This window comes from Limanda limanda, chromosome 7 (genome assembly GCF_963576545.1).
Source record: "Limanda limanda chromosome 7, fLimLim1.1, whole genome shotgun sequence".
NCBI classification, from domain to species: domain Eukaryota; kingdom Metazoa; phylum Chordata; class Actinopteri; order Pleuronectiformes; family Pleuronectidae; genus Limanda; species Limanda limanda.
The window spans coordinates 9,067,892-9,088,521 of record NC_083642.1 but is presented as its reverse complement, the minus strand read 5'-3'; the positions used below and the strand labels follow the sequence as shown (position 1 = coordinate 9,088,521).

Here is a 20,630-nt window from a genome sequence, read left to right as displayed (position 1 = left end):
ACCACAAGGAATTCCACGTGGAAATGTGAACCCCCTCACCTCACCTCACCCCGCCCTCTCTCACTCCCCCATTTTAAGATTTACCCAGAAAGCACTTCTTTATTTAGAAGCCTACGTAGAAACCTGGTGTTTTTCCCTGTGAAGATGTTTTTCTTCGGACGTCTTGGCAGAGAAGAGAGGAGCAGGATCATCCATTTGGTTGAAAGTCTTCCTCCAGGGCATCTCTGAAGTTCTGGTGGCTTCTGCAGGAGTTGCTCAAGGGTGCACAGGCAACTGGAAATGCTCGTTTCTCTGATGTTTAACCTTTCACCAACAATGCTGCTTCAGCTTCAAAGCAAAAACAAGTCCAGTTGCATATTCAGGATTTCAAGATTCCATTGCATGGAATCTGGTTCTTCTAGGAGTTTCTTCGAGTGCATTGTGATAATGTCCAGTAGGATTTGGTGCTACGCAAATAAACCTGAATTAGATAGGCACGGTTTTGTTTCAATTACTTATCATGCAGACTTTTACTGTAACTCAAATCGAACTTATAAAGCAATTACTTAAACCTATAAAAGCTTTAAAAAAAAAAACAAGAAGCAAAACTCGTGTTACACTTAAAACAGACAAAAAGTCCTCCCCGTGCTCCTCCAACTTTATTGATAGTTTAAAATTTCTAACATTTCTATTTTCTAGGACTTCAGTTGCACTTTCCTTCCGACTTAAAAACTGAGTACAAGCAAATGGTATTTATACAGTAGTCTAAGTGATATTGTACAAAAATAACATTTTGTTTTCTGTGAAAAGATTTTTCATTCCCAAATAACTCCCGATTCTGCTGTTCTGACAACTGTAGATGTTAATTTTTCTCCAAGGTAAAAAAAACAAACAAACTCCAAAAGCCATTACTAAAAGGAAAAGTCTACCTTGGACTGTTACATGATATTTAAATTGTAAACAGACTTCTATAAAAGAACTTGTTTCTTTTAACACCTCCAAAATTTTATATCTTAACAATATAACATGTAGTTTGTTATCACCCTCTTGGCTGCTTATTGGGCAGAAATGCTTCAGGTTGTGAAATGTTCCAAACCATACTCTCTTGGCCAACTCATATCCCACTTAAACAAACCAAAATAACCATACATGGAAGTTCGGTTTCTATTTACTCCCTTCAGCTGTCTCATTTTAGAGAGACTCACGTCCACAAGCTCAGAGGTCCTATAGATGCCCATGTGTGTAGTCCCATTTTATTGATCTCTGATCACCAGTGGCTTGGAAAGGGGGGTTCTTTTACAAAGCATTATACATAACACCGCTACCAAACTAAAACATTTTTGTATTGAATGCAGAAAGATATTTTTTCAACCCCTTTCATTGTATATGTTGAGAGGCTCACTGGCCTGGAACTAGCCTCTGTTAGCCAACCTTTGGCCAGCGAAGAGGATTCAGAGAAAATAATACAACCAACCATCAATCTGAAAAAAGGAGGGGCAACAGAGGGCACTGATTATGCGGTGGCTTCCATGGAACAATCTTTTGCCAGGTGGCCCGCCTTTCCGCAGTTGTAGCAGTTAGTCTCGCAAGCTTTTCCGCAGTTCACAGCGACGTGACCGATCTCGCCACACCTAGGAGAGAGGAAATCTGTTAGTTTCTTCAGAGAGAGAAAGGAAGAAATAGGGCGACTTGCTCAAAAGTGAAAGTTAAACAATTGGCAGTAAGGTGGCACAATAAAAGAGGACAAGTTGACACTCACCTGTAACATTTCACCTTCTCGCAAAGTTTCTGGATGTGGCCAAACCCACCGCAGGAGTAGCACTTCTGCTCGTTGGCATGATCACAATCGCGGGCCACGTGACCAGCTTTGCCGCAGGTGTAGCAGAGCTGCTCCCGATCCTTCTTGGGCTCCTTGCAGTCCCGGAAAACGTGACCAGTCCCGCGGCAGTTGTAGCACGCTAGAAATGACAAAGACAATCTAAAATCAACAAGTTTGTCAGAACACAATATAACTAATAAAATATGAAGCACTGTGTCTGCAGCCCATCTCTGCAATAACCCGAATAATAAGATGCTCCGACTCCTCCAGATTGAATTTATGAACGTGCCCTTAATCATTTTGGTACAATTTGGTTAACTAGTAGCCTACATGAGCTAACATACCTTGTGGAGCGGCAGACGAACTATGGAAACCGCTTCTCTCCCCCTGTGTGTGATAGACTTTTCGAAGATGTTTGGACACATTACTCGCGATTCCACCCACACATACAAAGTCGTATTGTCAGCATTGACTTTACTGCAAGGTAACCACACTTTTGAAAGTGTGATCACTTTGCCATTTGTAATAAACCGAAGCATCTCTGTCTCTGCGTGTGCACGTGTGGTGCATGTGAGTGAGAGCCGCACTCCTGTTAAATACATACTAAGAGAGAGAGAGAGATCTGTAACGCATCATCGATTAATGTCTAAATCAGAAATAGAATTTTTGAGACGAAATATGCAAGATAAGTATTGATTCAAAGTTATACATAAACAAATAAACAATGGCACCTGAGCCTATTGATACTATGGCACCAGGGCTCATCTAATACAGTGTCAGCACCCCTCCTTAAGGTGACGTATACAAGGCACACGCCTCATATGCATGACCTGTCTGATGCTTTTCATTACATTTCAATTGTTTTATCAAATAAAGCTTGACACCAACTGAATAAAATTGAATGAGAAGAAACAGAATTGAATACACACCATCCTCAGTTTGGTCACACTCCCTGGCCATGTGTCCTTGTTCTCCACAACGATAGCAAAACAGCTCTGTAAGGACAAAGACAAAGTGATATTACAAGATGAGAAGTTTGTAATTTATGGCTTTAACATAATTACTATGCTCAAATCGGAATTCTGGGACGAGACACAGCAAGTGCAGTTAAAAACATAGAATAATGTACAACCTATGCATATGGAATATATTATAAAATGTATCTTGCACTGGGTGTGTTGTGCATAAAAAACTCTGTACCCTTGGATCGTCCCCGAGCCCGGCCGCGACCACGTCCGGCGCTGGCATTGGGACAATGCTTGATCCAATGACCAGAGCGGCCACATCCAAAGCACTCGCTGCTGCTGTTCATCTCCATGACCTTAAAAAAAACCATGTATATCAGTAAAGAAAATCCAGCTAAAAAGGCGTACCAGCATTTTGCATCAAAACCACAAACAAAGACAATTCTTTCAGCAATATTTGTGTGAAGCAACAACTCTCATTTCCTGGAATGTTTTGTGCAGACTATAATTGAACTCTGACCCCCAGAAAGGCACCACGTGCATTTATGGGCATCCCTCAAGACATCAAGTGCTATCAATCATACAGGTCACAAAACAATTGCTGCGGGATATCAGTTTACGGGGTTTCCACATTCTACATTTAGGTTCCACTAAACACTACCAAGTCGTCTCTCTCGCCGAATGCATGATCGTTTAAGATGCCGTAACACACTGCATTACGCTGCGTATCACATTTGGTGTAAAAACCTGTTGACCACTAGTCGTACATTTTAAAAAGGGGATTCAGCTGTTGACAACTGGTAGAAGAACAGCTGGTGTGTTGATGATTTGGGGGTTCTGCTGAGCAGCGGAGGGGGGGTGGGGCTGGCAGCATTGATACTGTGCCATGAAGAACCACCAGAATCATGTAGACAATTAAATAATCATGCATGTGCCAGGTAAAATGATTTAGACTGTATCCATGTTTGGGTAAAACTACAGTAGACGTCACAGGTCGGTAGTGGAAGGGACAGTCTATCATAATGATCTAATCTACAATCACAGGAGAGGGGGGGGTTTGAACTGTAGGGTCTATTTAAAGAAAAATCGGCATTGGGACTAACTAACTATTTAACTAACTTACATGATTTCCTCAATGGAATCATGCCGTGATCGCCATAGGCCAAACTTCGGTTTGCTGACGCTGCTAAAGACATTAAGTCAGGAAGAATGTGAGTTAATGAATAATCACAGTCCTTGTAATGAGTCTCTAAATGGTGACGTAGGATGACAACACGAGGCCGCTGCATTTCTCATCGCGTTTAGATACTCTGGAGGTAACTTGTTGCTTCTTTTCCACCGCTAGCCCCTCGCCCGATGGGGCCTCGGTTTACATCTTACATAATCATATTTCCCCAGCTAGTTGTGGAGATATTTCCGCACTCGCCACATGGACGCTCCGTGTTCACGATTCCCTCCGGGACAGGTGAGGTTATGTCATAACTCGGTGCGATCTGCTGCTGCACGTTGCTGCTGCTGCTACGGTAATGGCCATGGAAGCATGTCTGCGATCGTGTGCTAACTCGGGAGAGCTAGCTCCAGAGGGCAGGCGCATCTTGACGTGTTAATTAAACATCTGCACAAACACGAGCCCGAGGCCTGAACGTTGTAAATATCACTCGATTCGTGTTGTGTCCTTTGCTTTAGTCTTTTAGAGCTTGATAAGTGGACGTGGGATAATAATTCCGACCTCATTTGGTGCTTTGCAGAGCAGAATCAAATGCCAAAGGTTGGTGCTGGCGTCGGCCTAGTCACGTTGATCTGCCTGCGTACTCGCCAGACGCTCACGCTGCTAGCTAGCGCATGCTAACATGCTAACACGCCAACGAGCCACCGCGACCACGAAGCACGGTTCCGTCGACGATCGCTCCTCTTCCTCCGGTGAGAAGGTTCGGATCGTGCACTTAGGGTGACGTAGATTGACCGTGGAGGGATTCTGAAAGCTAATCGAACGAATATGGCTTAAAAACAATATTTCCCGCGCAGTGCGCACTAGCCAGAGTCGTGGTGACGAGCTAACGCTAGCGGGCCGGACACACAGAGAACCCCCCCACGAGCACGTCCCCACCAGAGAACCCCGGGCACACGTCACATTTCACACACAGTCAAATTCAACACATCAAAGTTGCAATGTTAACAAGAGTAAAATCACTACTGACCTCATCCATTGTAGGCTTCTTTTAATTCTTACCTTGCTGGCTACCTAGCTGTGTCAGTGTTTACGCCTCCTTCTTTGCGCTACATGCGGTGTGTGAGCAGGAGTTCCTGAATTGTCATTCAGTAAAAAGCTGCGTGCTGATTGGTCGGCGACTCTGCAAGTAGCCAATCAGGTGCGGGGATGTCTCGACACCGCCTCTGGGAAGCAGCCAATCACAGCAGCAGGGTGATCCTGTGTCCCTGAATCGATTCCTGACAGAAAGTTAGAAATCACAAATGTGGGTGATTTGTTCTGTGTGATTTTGTTGTACTAATACTAACATTAAAGCCAGTAGTATTACTACTACAAAGACAATAAGGAACAAACACAAGGCTATATAAGAAATAAACATTCCTTTGATCTATGACCACTGAAACTGTCACTGCAGGAGTGGAGTTGTTTGTTTACAGCTCAGCATCAAAGGATTCATGGTGACACTCATCTCAATTTGAAGTTGATCTGATCTAAAGCCCTGGTACAAATACCTCAAAGTAAATATGTGGAATATGGCCTAAATGGCCTCTAAATGCAAAAATAGCAGGCTTCCTGTTAAGTTTTTCCAATTGCACTTATAGACTTTTTTGTTTGTCTGGTCGTGATACACGTGTATATATATTTTTGTGAAGATCGGTCAATGTGAACATGTTCTGGGGGTCCCGGGGGGCACCGTTGAGCCATTCATTTGCCTGAATAATAATAATCCTTACAATTTCAATAGGGCCTCACTGTCTGTCAGTGCCTGTCAGTGCTCGGGCCCTAATAATGATAAGAATAATGATGATAATCTCAAAAATGAAGAAAACTGGATTGCATAAGAGCCACAACATAAACACAGTTCATAAAATGTAATTGTTCCAATTTCAACATGAAATATGACGTGTTTTAATGACATCATTAGTGTTGGATGGTCTCAGTTTACTATAGGGAATTACTCATAAAAATAGAGTAATTTAGCACTTGTAGTATAGAATTACAGATTTGTGAGAGCAACATTAATCGTTTAGTAAACTCTCAGGGTCTCTCTCAGAGTTTATATTCATTTGAATTGATAGCAGTCAGGTCTTTGTTTGTGGAATATGAACAACTTCTCTATAAACACAGCAGTAACTATTTGAGTATTTCAAAAAAAAAAATTGTATCAACCTTAATGAGAATAGTTAAGGGGCAAACAGATTTTTAAACTTCCTACACATATCACAAGTGACAGTATGTGCAACTAATAAAAACAGAAATGACCAGAAATGTGTCTGCAAGTTAAATTCTTAAAATCACTGATATAATCTATAATTGTAAGTCTATGATTATAATAATCAAACAGAGGTGTTTGTGTGTGTGTGTGTGTGGGTGTGTTTATAATCTCCCAGATATATTAGTGAATAGGCCCTGATGTGGATCCTTCTTATTTATAGAGTCCTGATTGCATCACATTTTGAATACTAAAGAACTGATGGAGGCAGCAATAAATCCATGGGTCCTGGAAGCGTCTCAGCTGACTGGCCTGAGTGCTCAGTCAGATCAATAAGTGGGAGAGGAGCAGTCGTCTCAGTTTTAAGGTGGATTTGGTTATAAAGCTCTGAGATGGCGATTTCTGTTCCCTGCCGTCTCCATTTTTTGCACCTCACAACATTAATGCCATGCAGGGAAAGATAATTATAAATATTGCATGGCATGAGAGTGCATCACCATACTATCCCATGCTGCCTGATGACCTACATTGGTGCATGTGGGGTGGAGTACCTTAAGAACGCCCCTCAATGACAAAGCCCTGCCCTCATCCCCACAAGAAACAGTATTTGCTATTTCTCTTATTTGCCAGATGAGACGTCCCATTTGAAAATTATGTTTATAGAAAAGGAAGGAGTTACACTGGTAGACTGAAAGTACAATGTGCTTTAAATAAGGATCATAACAGGGATTCATGAGGAAGATTTCCACCTGATATTGTCTCCTGCTGCGGCTTCATGGAAACAATGTAAGCTGGAGACATCAGGACACGTTTCCCTGGTTGCTTATGACGCTGTTTTATTCTCAGATGGTGTCAACTCCCGCTTGTTGAAAAGGACCCATGAGCCATCTGTGATTACAGGGGACCCCAGGGGACCCACACCGAGATGATGGTGAACACATGGTGAGTAGTGAAGGTTACAGTTTCACAATGGCACCGTGTCAGGGCCAGTTTGGAAAAGCATAAGCTAGTATGTTTAGGCCTGTTTTGGAAACATTTTATTTCCGTGCAAACTAAGGGATAATCCATTTCTATCAATTTACAGACTTTTTCTGTATGTCATAGTTGTTCTTGATGATCGTGCCTACTCTTATGCTGTACCACAAGTTGAATATATATTGTCTTTTTGGCTAGATGTTTAAGATAAAATAAGAAAATCCTTTATTTGTGCTACAACGGGGACGTTTGCTGTGTTAGAGCAGCAAAGAGAATAGTCAAAAAATAGTTAGAAAAAGTAAACATGTAAGACTTATAAATGCAAGGAAACCTAACCAAATAGGATGAATATAACTAATATATACAGTGTAAACAGAATATGAAAATTAGCCATGAATTGCACTGACAGGAAATGAATATAATACAATGATATAATATCACATTGCTTTTATGAATATGAGGGAGGCTCCAACATGATTTCCAAAGTGTTGCACTGTTGCCATGTCTCCAGATGATGGTGCAGTTAATAATGGCTTACGTCTTTACTCCAAACCGATTGTCGTCCTATTGCTTTTCAAAAGACACTTTTGCACTTTTAACAAAATATGTTTTTTGCTTTTGAAAGGACACGCAAAAGATAGCATGAGCCTATGAGTCCTGCAACCTTAAAAGGGACATACAGGCCACCTGAATAGACTTTAAACATGATATATATTTTATGATATGTTAAGCATCTAACATTGAAATTTAAAAAAAAATTGTGCAAAAACATGATTTCCTAAAGCTACACAATGTTGCACTGTTGCCATATGTCCAGATGATGGTGCACTTGGAGTTCATAATGGTTTACTTCTTTAAGTCAAACCGGTAGTGGGCCTATGCTTTTTTTCAAAAGACACTTTTGCACTTTTAATACATTCAAAAACAAAATATATATTTTTGCACTGGTTGCTCAATTTATGAGCAAAACCAACATGATTTCCAAAAGTGTTGCACTATGGCCAAGTGTCCAGATGATGGTGCACTTATTAATGGAATACTCCTCTACTCCAAACCGGTAGTGGGCCTATGTTTAGTTTTTTTGCTTTTCAAAAGACTCTTTTGCAATTAATACTAAAAAAAAAAAAAATTGCATGGATGTCTCAAACACACCTTTCTTTTGCTGGGACATAAAAACCTTCCCTCTTATCCTCAAAGGTGACATACATGTAAAGTAAATCGACTTTAAATGTAGTACATATTTAAATTGTTATAATATATTAAGAATCCAACATTTTAATAATGTAATATGGTATAGTATAGTATGAGTAAAAACGACAGTAAAAGTGAAGTGGGAGGGCTCAAGTTTGCGCAGTGTGAGTGATGCTCTCAACTCTTGTGGAGCCTGGGAGCTCCTGTTTCGATCACTGGCGTCAGACGGACGCTCGACCCGGACTCGAAGCTTTTTCTCTCTCTCTCTCTCTCTCTCTCTCTCTCTCTCTCCACCTTTCTCCCGAACAGCGTGGATGTTGTTTCAGAATCGCCACTTCTGGGACTTTTAATTTGAAAGCGCCTCACGGGACCTGGAGAATATCCCTCGTCGTGTCACTTTGAGGGTCCGACGGATTTTTTCGTCTCCGTCGCGACAGGCAGAATAAAACGTTTATATCAGTGAAAGCGGATCGTGAAGGACTCGAACCCACGACCTCGACGTCTTCACTTCGTCCCTGCATCCACCGGACACCGGATCACTTGGGGAAGTGTCCAGCTTTTACACGACTTCGGCTTTTTCCTCTCTTCTTTGAATGCGTTGCAAATATGATGATGTCACCGACGCCACTTTTTCCTGAAGTTATGGCGGAGCACAACTTTCCTAACTCCTCCTGGTGAGAAGCTCTCTCTCTCTCCGGGCTTCGGGCTTCCAGCTGCACGTCGGGTTCGTGTTTCTCTTTTTAAAAACGAATGTAAAGTGTTTTTCACAGCTTCTCCTTCGAGTGGAAGGTTTCGTAAGAGGCGGAGGGATTTGAATGGAGGCTGAAAAAGCCCCGAGCTGTGCACCGGGGGAGCTGGAGGATAGAGTCGGTGTGTGAGGGCCCGAGAGGTTCAGCGGTTCTATGTGGACCCAGCATCGAACCCACGGTCCCTCTGCACGCCTGGATTCAAATGTTTGGGGCCATGTTTGCTCTCGAACGCGTCCTCTCCGCTGCCAAAACACTCCGGACTTCAATCTCACCTCCATTTCTGACTTTTCACCACTTCGGGGCAACTCTCACAAACTCCTATGTGCACGCAGCACTTGTGAGTGTGTGTGTGATTGTGTGTGAATTATTGTGCGTGAGTGTGTGTTTGCAAAGTGTTGACTGACCAGTTGGGAGTCAGAGTTAAAGGTTCAGTGTGTAAGATTCAGGTGAAAGGGATCTTTTGGCAGAAATTAGAATATAGTTGTGATCAAAATGGGATCGAACTATGAGCCCTATAGTTTCTGGTCACACCAAAACTCTCAGATTACTCCTCAATAACTGAATTATTATATCATATTCACATTTATTTATTTTAGTCATCTTTTGTCATCTAATGTATTAAGTTATTTGTACCTCGCTCTATGTGCAATGCCCTTGAAATGAATCTGTAACACTAATTTTACTGGGATCATTAAAGTATATCCATCTAGCTAGCTATCTAAGTAGCTATCTATCGAACTAGGTAAGCTGTACGAATTGTTGTTTTCTTTATCCTAGAATGGGCCCTTCATATTTAAATGCTAATATTTACATCGGGAGCGGGTCCTCTCTACGGAGGCCGCCATTTTTTTTACAGCCGTTTAAACTGGAAAAACCGAAGACCTTCTTAGTTTTTATGACAACTGAAGGCTACCACAGGTTCTCCTTCATATTTGGAAGGGGTTGGTGAGGTGAGGGGTATTCAGACGCAACATGCAGCTTCACCACTAGATGTCACTAAATTCTACACACTGAACCTTTAAGCAAATAGCTGAGTCTTAACGATTCAGGGCTTTCTTGTTGATGCCCTTTTCTGGACGGATCACAGCTCTTGTTTTGAACACAATTCCTGCAGCATGGTGGGAAGAGTGTGATAATTGTGTTCCTGCTCTTTTGTGCTAGGGACATACAGGTGTGTGTGTGTGTGTGTGCGCGTTCAGCAAACCACCAACTGCTGCCCTCAACTCTGCAGCGTTAGCATCTCTTTGTATAAGACACACCAGGGATAATTGAGACTTTGGCGAGGTGAAAGTATACACTCTGAAAGTGAACGCCAAGAATTTGTGAAACGTGTGTGTGTCAGTGTGTGTGTATAGCCCTTCAGTTTGTATTGAAAACATAGCAGAAGAAGGGGGACTATTTGTTTGTAATGGGTATGTCCAGCTTGAGTTGAAACAACTTAAGTTTGTCAGGTCACTGCCTTCTTTACCTCTCTTTCGTTATTAAACTAGACTTTCTCTGGGAATTTTTTACACCTCTACTGTATGTTATGAGTTGAGTTTTAGTCGCCTGACAAGATTGTGACCTTTAGGTATGAATATTCCACAAATTCTTAATTAATATGAATCATGGTCGGGATATTGGAGCCTAAAAATCCCGTAGTTCCTTTGGCCAAAAACCTCTGATTAAAGCAGGAAGTACAAGACAATCTTTTGGTTCAATTTACCTTATTAAGATTCTCTGTTTTGTGGATTACTGGATAATGACTTTGAGCTGTTGAATGAATAGGTTTAGATTTTAACAACAGCAACTGGCCACTTCCTTGTTGTCAAATGTTTGGGATCTTTATAATCCTCTATTGTTGCGTTTCAGTTGTCTCAACACACAGAAGAAAGGCTTTGCTCAAAGCATATCTGTAAATAACACGACTGACCTCTGCGTTGGCCTGAGATTCTCTTTGTCTGAGTGGATTAGTTTGTCTACATTACTCCGGTGCCGCCTTTCAAATGGAAGAGAAACAGAGAGTCGCCACAGCACAGCAGATGCCACTTTTATGTCAGAAACTCCTCACGTGGGTCATTTTTATAAACTAGTTAAATGAGCATGTGAGACCGCTAAACGGGTCCGAACCTTTATTTACTCTTTACTGAAAATGACCCCAATCGCGCCATCACCCAAGATTATGCTTGGAGATTACCTCTGATAAGTCCTCAATGCCATTAACCAAATCTATCGTTGTTTTCCTACTTGTGTTCCTACTGCTTTGCCACAGCCACTTTCTCAGTGAAAACCCTTTTTAAACCACTTTGCAAAACTACAGGACGTGGTGTTTGCTACTCCAAAGACAGATATCAGGGAATCCATTTAAGCACGTACTCAAAAAGAGTGTGCACACCACCAATGTCCAAAAAAGATCGAGAGCTAATGTAATATTAATTAAGAAGTCACTTGGTGAGGATTCTGAGTACTAATTCTGTTGGTGTGTGTGTGTTGCTTATTTTTTTTTTCAGACCACTGAGAGCACTTGGCTTTACTAATGGAGCACCTCCAGGGAGCGTGGAAGACTCTGAGCAACGGCTTCGGAATGAAGGACTCTGCGTTCGAGGGCCCGTGCCTTTCACCAACCATGGTGCAGGGCTTTCACTGCCAGCGCCGCTCCTCGGATGACAGCAAGATGCCCGACTCCAAGGCTAGCAGCACTATCCGAGTCTACCTCCCAAACCAGCAGCGCACTGTGGTGAGTCCCGTTTCCACTGCAAGTAGAAAACTGCAGACATAAAATAACACCTTGGAAATACTGCACTGGTACGCAGTTTTGTAAATGCGTTTGTTGCTGTGTACATCCTGATGCATTTGTGTGGTGTACAGGTGAACGTGCGACCGGGTATGACTCTGCAAAATTGCTTGATTAAAGCGTTGAAAGTGAGAGGTCTGCAGCCTCAGTGCTGCGCCGTCTTCAGGCTGCATCCAGAACAGAGGAGGTAAGCTCAGCACCGTTGTGGGTTTGAAACCAGGGGAAATTATATCTGTATTAGTACTGGTCACATTCTTACTCACTTTAGAAATGTTGTCTGCTTCCAAGTCCCTTCATGTAAATATTTTTGTGGATTTTGTTGTAGTAAAAAACTCCGTATGGATTGGAATACCGACTCCTGCTCTATGATCGGGGAGGAGCTGCTGGTGGAGGTTTTAGATCACGTCCCTTTGACGACGCATAATTTTGTGAGTACCTGAATCATTATGAAATACTCAATGCTCTGTATTTCACTGGTTAACAAATAATAGATGTTTTTTTCCTGTCATTTTTTTTAGGTCCGGAAAACATATCTGAAACTTGCTTTCTGTGATATTTGCCAGAAGTTTCTTTTGAATGGTTTCCGTTGCCAAACGTGTGGTTACAAATTCCACGAGCATTGTAGCACCAAAGTTCCCACCATGTGTGTGGACTGGAGCAATATCAGACAACTGCTGTAAGTGTCTTCAGTTTGAAATGAAAGCACAATGTAAAAGGACCATCACAAACTAGCCAGTACATTATAGAACAGTAACTTTGGAAAATTACATCAAGAACTATTAAATAGAAATATAACATGCCATCCTAAGCCCATTCTATGTGCGTAAGCTTTTAGTTTTATTAAATGTAATCAATGATAATCTAATAAAACCTGAAGTAAGATTCTTAGTGCATTAGAAAGTTTGTAGTTGATAATACTGCAGGTCTAAGCTTGGTTAAATTCGCATATATGCATCTTTGAAGACTTGCACCGAGAATAGAGGCTTATTAGCGTTGGTTTACATACATTATGAAGGAGTGCAATCATTCGAAGATCCATATCACTGACAGAGAAGAGAGTCAGCTGTTATTTGATTTACACACACACTCTTACCAGCTGTACACTATTCACTGTCTATTTCTCTCTTGTTTTCAGCTTGTGTCCAACACCCGGTGAGAGCGGTGCCCCGTCACTGCCGTCGCAGACATCCCGGCGAATGAGAGAGTCCTTAACACGGTTTCCAAGGTGACGTGACATACCCATGTGTTGCTTTTCATTAAGATGAGATAGATTCAACATGTAGATGTGAGGAAACCTAATATGGTTGGGATATAGGGACCTAAGTATCAGGGTGTTCTTCGGGCCAACAACGTCTGATGAAAGCAGGAAGTGCAAAACAACAATTAACCTTTGTAAGTCCCTCAGCTAAGTGGATTACTGGCTAATGAATTTGAGCTGTTGATTGAATCTATTGTACATACGAGTAGAGATACATTTGCAAGTTTATCTATCTCCGATAGCATTTTGCAGCTCATTCCACCAACGGGGAACCACAATCGAGAACTGTCTCGACTGAAATCACTTTGCTAGTAGGGCTGGCAATGAAGGAAGAAGGAAGGAACATAACCCTCTCTGATTGATTTGACTTCTGCTCTCATTGCAAGAGAACCTTAATCTAAATTGAATTAAATCCTGTTTTTAATGACGTCCTCAGCTTTATGGGGGCTAAGCGGTCTGAGGGCTGATGCAACGCAATGCGTGAAAAGGGCCTGTTGTTTCGGGAGCCCTTAAAATAGTTAAAAAACACTGCGAGCTGCCAAAGTAGCACTCAAAAAGTATCAAGTTGCTCCATGCAGAGCAATCTCAAATGCTCTTTGGAAACCTAGTTCTGTGCAGCCAAAAGGGGGATTGTTCTCAAGGAGTGCACTCCATGGTCATAAGTGTGATGTAACACGATCTTTGTTTACATACCTCATCCAGCTAGGGTACCACTGTCCCCATTTTACCCAGCAGCGGTAAGGGCGAAGGCCACAGTAAAATACACTAATAACTTCTTCTCAGCTTAATCTTTTTTGGTTATATCTGTCATTTTTAACCTTATTTGATTTGCATGTGTGATGGTTTTTTAGTTGATGATAAACAGATGATCCCTAAATGGGTTAAAGTGAGAGAAAATGACAGAAATGAAACCAGAAAGCCCTTGCGTCAACCACAGGGGCCACACCCACGGCGACCCAGTTTTAAAGAAGTGACAGAACTCAGCATCTGTTTCTTCTTTTTAAATGTCGTCCCTGTGGTTCATTTTGAAGCGGGGGGCCACCAGATCTTGGCAAACAATTGCTGCTCAATCTTAAATCTTGATCCTTGTTTAACCCCCGCAGCTCAGCCCACCGATATTCCACCCCTCATGCCTTCAACTACGCCACGCCCTACCCACCCACAGTCGTTGGTCTCTCCTCGAGGCAGCGCTCCACCTCCACGCCCAACGTCCACATGGTTAGCACTACCCTGCCTGTAGACTTCAGCATGATTGAGGTAACTACACACCATACGGGCCCCTTTGGTTCTTCTGTAGCTTCACGCTGCCAATCCTAAAATATCTCCTGCCACAGAGCCATCCTGCCCTCTTATGAACATCTCAGGCATTCCAACTATCCTCACCTTTCTCTTTTCTATCTCTTATCTAAGTCTGTGTTAAATATTCCACCTGGACACCGACAAGCCTGTTTTTTCGCTAAATTCCCCTGATAGCATCTTCTTTTGGCCATTTTTTAAAACTGTGTGACACTTGACTTCCCCCTGTTCAGTTCTAGTTTCTGCTTTTTCACGGTCTGTGTGCTCTTGCACAATTAGGTCACTAGTTCTGCATGCTTTGTAGAATATTTCCCACATATTCTGTCCAGGTGGAAACCTGAGCATCTCTCTTGTCGTTGTTCCTTCCTTCCTCACTTTACTTTACTGTGTCCCTTTCCCTCCTTTCCCCTCCTTTTCTCACTGGCCTGTTGTATTGTACCCTGTTGGGGAGTAGCTAGAATGCCCGAGTACCTCCCCCAGCTCCTGGTGCCATAGATTCTGGCTGAAGAGGAAAGTAGGTATTGTGCACTTCTCCCAGTCTATTGTTGAGGCCTCACCTGAGAAACCAGTAAAGGTTAGAGAGCAGAGTGTCTGTGTGCAGTCTGAATGGCATGCATTGCAAGCAGGCTATCTGCATTCACATCTTAAGTATGGATGTCAAACCATGAGTGACAGTACAGTGTGTGGTTCACTGTTTGAACAAGCTGACAGATCCTTTGTCTGTTTTGTTTTTTTGCCTCTCTAGGATGCAATGCGTGATCATGACTCGGGTAAGTTTCAGCTTGGTCAACCCTTCACGCTCACCACAAATATAGTCTTCTTAGATACACAGTGTTGCTCAAATTCTACTTCTTCTTTTGGAATTGACTGTAAAGTTTTTATTCTCATCACAGCAGCTGACCTCGAGGTTCAACCATTACATAATAGTCATTAAAAAAAATAGAGAAGCGGTACAGGCTAATCAAGTGAGATTGATCTAGATGTCATGTGATGGGCCATTAGACAAGAAAAAGCTTATCATTAATCTCAATAATTTGTTCTTCCATTACCGCTGTTGTTTCTGTATTATTAGATGTGACAAGCCCGATTGGAGATTTGATTTATTTTACTGTTTCCAATCATAGCTCTGTTTTGAGTGGGTGAGACAAAGTCCAAAAGTCACAATATAAATTATCCACTGCAGAGAGTTATTATATACCACTGTGTTACATCCTAAATAGGGATTCCGAGTAGATGGTCACTGCCGAGTAATAACTAACATTATGTTAGACTGCACAGACTGAAAATGTGACTAATTGAAAATAGTTTTTATTTATTTTTGCCATCTAACACACATCTGTCCTACACACAGATTTACCACTACAGGCTGAAGCAAATAATTTTGGAGACAGCTAAAATCTTCTTTTTGTACTTTGAAGGGGGGAGTTCCCCCAATCAAAGCCCTACAGGCTGGTCCCACTCCATGGCCCCTGCACCTTCCCAGCGAGAGAGGGTCCCGTCCTTTAATACGCATGAGAAAAATAAAATTGTAAGTTCCACTCTGTGTGCGCCTCGTCTTGTGAGTTGTATATCGAGTAAATTCTTTGAGAGTGATTTGTGCAATCAAACCCGCAAAATATTGGTTTAGGATAATCTCATGTGTAATCATTCGCACTTTCTGTGATTCCTGTTGATACAGAGGCCTCGGGACAAGCGGGACTCGAGTTACTACTGGGAGATTGAGGCCAGCGAGGTGTACCTGAATTCCCGCATCGGCTCAGGATCCTTTGGAACTGTGTACAAAGGGAAATGGCATGGTAGGAATGCATTTCAACTGGGGAAGGGCACTTTCAGGTGTAACCACTTTCCCAGCAAACTACACCTAGCACTTAAAAACATTAGCCGACACATTAAAGTGAGAACTGGTTGCCAAATGGGCTTACAATAGAATTCATCAAGGTTTGCTAAGGAGTGCTTTTGTTGCAGGTGATGTAGCAGTAAAGATTTTAAAGGTGACCAACCCCACACCGGAGCAGTTCCAGGCCTTCAGGAATGAAGTGGCCGTCTTGAGGTTAGAGGAGTGTTGAAGAGGGTTGAATTCTTTTGTGAATCACCTTCATCCTAAACTAACTTTGTTGTGGTGATTTCCTCTTCGACTGTGTCGCAGGAAAACACGACATGTCAACATCCTGCTGTTCATGGGCTACATGACGAAGGACAACCTGGCCATCGTGACCCAGTGGTGTGAGGGCAGCAGCCTCTACCAGCACCTTCATGTCCTGGAGACAAACTTAAAGATAATCCAACTCATCGACATCGCCAGGCAGACAGCTCAGGGCATGGAGTGAGTCCCAGATGGGAAATAGTTCTGATGAACAAAAATAAAAATAGAAGATTTCTATTTTAATTTCCGTCTATTTTCAGCTACCTGCACGCAAAGAACATCATTCATCGTGACATGAAGTCCAACAGTATCCTTTTTATCAGCTGTTTAAAGTGTGTTTGTATTTGACGTTGCAGATAAAAGCACTTTAAGTGTGTTCTCGCTGTAAATTCCTTGACAGTGGTGTAGATATCTTCTTGCACGAAGGGCTCACAGTGAAGATTGGAGACTTTGGTCTTGCAACAGTGAAGGCCAGGTGGAGCGGCTCCCTTCAGGTGGAGCAGCCGTCCGGATCCATTCTCTGGATGGTGAGTTACCCCGAATTATATTTCCCAACAGCAATGAGACGATTGCTTTGAGAAGCTTGAGCTGTAAATAACAATAAAGAGACCAACTAAAGAAAGTAAACTAGAAAATGTCCACTCTCAAGCGTTCTGTCCTCCATGTCCACAGGCTCCTGAGGTTATCCGGATGCAGGATAACAATCCCTACAGCTTCCAGTCTGATGTCTATTCCTATGGAATTGTTCTTTTTGAGCTCATGACGGGAGAGCTCCCATACGCCCTCTTAGCAAATAGAGATCAGGTAAAGTCAAATTTATTTATTAGTTTAGTAGTAATACTGCTCATGCTAGTACTATTAAGACAATAACGAGAATTACACACTTTGTACTTCACAAACTGGGTTTTTTTAACTTATGGAAAACGTTAGGCTTGCAAGTTTCTGCTACCTTGTTAGATTTGGTTATGTCATACAGAGCTGTAGCCCCACAGTCAGACATGTGTTTAAGCCCTGGTCCTCGCCTGGGTCCCAGTGTCAGACTGCAAACCCGAGCCAGGAGGTGGTGGAAAGACACTGGGTCGCTGTCTGAAGGGGGTTGTGGAGCTGGCCTCGGGCCCACCACGGAACACAGGCGGACGCCCTGGAGCCACTGGCCTAATTTTAGACGCCGTAACACAACCCAGTATGTGTGTGAGAAAAGGGGTGCATGGGTGCGCATATGTGGTCTGTGGTTTTTCATCCTCTTACAGGCCACAAGACCTGGTTTGGGTCGTGTCTGGCTCCTTGTTCCGCTCAGTGTACTGTCTCTATTTAAATCAGGCTGAAGTTGCAGTACAGAATGTGCCCATAAGTGCTGTGATGATCCACTGTTGTACCCCTGGTCTCCTTGATACTGTAGAATGACTTTGCACTCAGCTGACCTGGCAAGCACATAGAGTACTCCTATCATCCTTTATCTCTGCAGCATCATGCACTCATGCCTTTACAATAGCTCCAGTGTTTCAGATGCTTGTCACCTTAGACCATGTTTATAAAGTATCTCTGTGGTGGACTGCTGATTTCAGATTGTTCAGGTGTCTCCTGTCTGTCGCACTGACTTGGCTCAGTAGTTCAGCTCTAGATTATTTTATCTGCACTCCCTTGGTCTCATCAGTTCTTTATGTCACCCCCCCCCCTCTCAGATAATCTTCATGGTGGGAAGAGGATATTTGTCCCCAGACCTGAGTAAGCTCTACAAGACCTGCCCCAAAGCCATGAAAAGGCTGGTGGCCGACTGCATCAAGAAGCTGAAGGACGAGAGGCCGCTCTTCCCGCAGGTGAACACAGCTCTCAATAACTGCGAGCAAAGTAAATGAAGATTGCTTTGTTAAACTAAGCTTTCTTTTTCTCCTCATTCCTGCAGATCTTGAATTCCATCGAGCTTCTCCAGCACGCCCTCCCCAAGATAAACCGCAGTGCCTCAGAACCGTCCCTGCACAGAGCCTCTCACACCGAGGACATCAACTCCTGTACTCTGACTTACACCAGGATGCCTGTGTTCTAGAGGCTCGGACAGCACCTCCCTCCTCCTCCTCCTCTCGTCACACTTCCCCTCCTCTTCCTCTTTGAAATATCCTGAATAGTCCAAATGCTCAGTACAACCAAATTTCTCTACATGCAGATGCCAGTATAGGCGTAACAATGTACAGCACATGCAATCAATCATAAACCTAAAGCTAATCAATAAAATGTGTGAGGATAAGAGGAAAGTGTGGAGAGACGCACAGCTGAGTTTGACTCTGAGAGGGGCTGAGTGATGATGGATTGCAGTGGACACAAAGAATTTGCCATAACATTCATGGAGGTGGTGCCTTGCTTTACCACTGCACATATTAAGAAGTATGCAGTGGCTCCTTGGTGGCAGTGCATTTGGTAAAAGTTGTAAATACACGCACGCACACCTACCGAAGACAGCGATAACTGGACATTGAAGGAAGCTCAAGAGAAGGACAGAGGCGTCTCTTGATGCGGGTTCTGCGATGTGAAGCACACCCGTCGATCCGGTCGCCCTGGTTTCTGATGAAGAGGACCTTACCTGCCTTAAGAGGAAACAACGCCTGGACAAAGATCCTGCACAACTTCACTTCCTCTTGTTATCACAAACAAACCCGTTGGATGTAGTCCACTTAGTTGCACAGTAGTAGTTAATTTGACATTGTCTTACATGATAATGGAGTAGAAATGGGAAATGTGTCCTTTTTGTTGTTGTCGTCATGATCGTCTTTGACTTCTTTTTATCGTCTTTATTTTTTTCGGGTCTATTTGGAGGAATTATAGCCTGTCAGACAGTGAGCATGAGCGATGATGGAAAACTTTGCACATCTCAGCAAAAGTTATGTTTCAACAGTGGTTTCGTAGCTCGGAGTTAACTGAACTGCAGAGAAACCCCCACATTCTCATCGGTCCTTCCATGCGTTGGTTATCTCGAGCTGGAACTTTGGCGGTTGTCTTAAATATTTTAAATGATTTTTGGAAACTAATTTGTATTTGTTTATCATGTCTCTTCCAGGAGGTTAAACGTTTTATTGTGAACTTGGTGAGAAAGTTGTCGATTCAACATTTTAATAAAATTAAGTTAAAATTTCTTTGCCAGAAGAGATTGTGTTGGTCACCTTCTTGTTGAGGGCATCCATGATCCATTTATGAATCACTGTGTTAATAATGTGTCGCTTGAGGTTCGGACACAGGTGAGATGGGCGGCTGACACCAGATTACATCGCCTCGCTGCTTGTTCACTAACCATAAAATCCCACACTCGTGTAAGACTTTGTGGAAGGGTGCAATGTTTGCTGCAGCAGTAGCAACGTGGTGTGAGCTCACAGAGGATCCAGTTCAGACACGCAACCAGGGGATTCCACCATTGGCTGGTGCCACTGTGCGCCGCGCAGCCACTGGCAGGCACAGTGGAACAACCATCATTCAGCAAGGGAGGGACGCAGTGGAAAGAGAGAGGACAGCTATATTTTGTTTTAGTGTAAACATCCAACATGTAGTTCCTGCTGGGCAGGACCACTTGGCTTGGTTCAGTCCCAAGTGCAAATTTATCATAAATATGGGGAATACTTGCTGTGATGAGAAGGTATTTGTGTGTGTTGTTTTTAATGTGTGATGGCTCTTTGTAATCAGCCCCAAGGCAAGAAACCTGATGGCAGTTTTTTAGTATTTTAATCACATGTTTGAAAAAGCCCCATCTCATGGTGAAACAGGCCTGATCGTCATCAAAAGTGGAGCAACACAATAAGAGCAGAGCCATGGGCTGACCGCTGGTTGTCTATTTTTATACCACTTTTTTTCTCTTATGTGTTTATCTGTTCTATTTCTGCATTCTGACAAGGCACACAGGCCAGAATGAAATCAACAGAGCCAAACGTCCCACTTCCCTGTCCTACAACAGCGCCATCTCGTGGTTGTCCATTCATGATGTGTGTGAGCTTGCTTTATACACTGTAAAACCATTTACTGTCTACAGACCTGCTTAATAATCCGTTAACAGTTATACTTCTATGACAAGAAAAAATTC

At 42.8% G+C, this 20,630-nt stretch overlaps 2 protein-coding genes across 6 annotated transcripts; one reads left to right on the top strand and one right to left on the bottom strand.

Annotated features, from left to right (window-relative positions):
• Window positions 1-593: 593 nt before the first annotated feature.
• cnbpa (CCHC-type zinc finger, nucleic acid binding protein a) lies at window positions 594-5,069 on the bottom strand. 2 transcript variants are annotated; one of them, XM_061075394.1, is made up of 5 exons: window positions 4,994-5,069; window positions 2,999-3,119; window positions 2,728-2,793; window positions 1,739-1,937; window positions 594-1,610 (listed from the first exon to the last, which is right to left on the bottom strand). In XM_061075394.1, the coding sequence occupies exons 2-5, from the start codon at window positions 3,114-3,116 to the stop codon at window positions 1,493-1,495; spliced, it is 501 nt and encodes a 166-aa protein (XP_060931377.1). In that variant the 5' UTR covers window positions 3,117-3,119; window positions 4,994-5,069; the 3' UTR covers window positions 594-1,492. The 2 variants fall into 2 exon arrangements, with proteins under 2 accessions (XP_060931377.1, XP_060931376.1); XM_061075393.1 differs by having other exon boundaries at window positions 4,962-5,063.
• raf1a (Raf-1 proto-oncogene, serine/threonine kinase a) lies at window positions 4,102-20,630 on the top strand. Of its 4 annotated transcripts, XM_061075391.1 has the most exons (18): window positions 4,102-4,228; window positions 7,032-7,127; window positions 11,590-11,816; window positions 11,948-12,060; window positions 12,199-12,301; window positions 12,392-12,549; window positions 13,009-13,098; window positions 14,235-14,388; window positions 15,173-15,197; window positions 15,846-15,955; window positions 16,106-16,223; window positions 16,393-16,477; window positions 16,574-16,750; window positions 16,831-16,877; window positions 16,979-17,097; window positions 17,243-17,374; window positions 18,253-18,387; window positions 18,474-20,630. In XM_061075391.1, exons 3-18 carry the CDS (start codon window positions 11,616-11,618, stop codon window positions 18,612-18,614), a joined length of 1,908 nt encoding a protein of 635 aa, XP_060931374.1. In that variant the 5' UTR covers window positions 4,102-4,228; window positions 7,032-7,127; window positions 11,590-11,615; the 3' UTR covers window positions 18,615-20,630. The 4 variants fall into 4 exon arrangements, with proteins under 4 accessions (XP_060931374.1, XP_060931373.1, XP_060931372.1 ...); XM_061075390.1 differs by lacking the exons at window positions 4,102-4,228; window positions 7,032-7,127 and adding an exon at window positions 8,656-9,025; XM_061075389.1 differs by lacking the exons at window positions 4,102-4,228; window positions 7,032-7,127 and adding an exon at window positions 8,656-9,075.

Bases quoted from the DNA above. Each gene is read 5' to 3' on its own strand.
- cnbpa (XM_061075393.1), bottom strand. The intron at 1,938-2,727 runs GTGTGTATTCAA...TGTCATTTCTAG, and splicing joins GTGTGACCAAACTGAGGATG to CGTGCTACAACTGCCGCGGG. The intron at 1,611-1,738 runs GTGAGTGTCAAC...CCTCTCTCCTAG, and splicing joins GAGAAGGTGAAATGTTACAG to GTGTGGCGAGATCGGTCACG.
- raf1a (XM_061075392.1), top strand. From the start codon at position 11,616: ATGGAGCACCTCCAGGGAGCGTGGAAGACTCTGAGCAACGGCTTCGGA. The intron at 12,061-12,198 runs GTAAGCTCAGCA...ATTTTGTTGTAG, and splicing joins CTGCATCCAGAACAGAGGAG to TAAAAAACTCCGTATGGATT. The intron at 15,956-16,105 runs GTAAGTTCCACT...CTGTTGATACAG, and splicing joins CGCATGAGAAAAATAAAATT to AGGCCTCGGGACAAGCGGGA.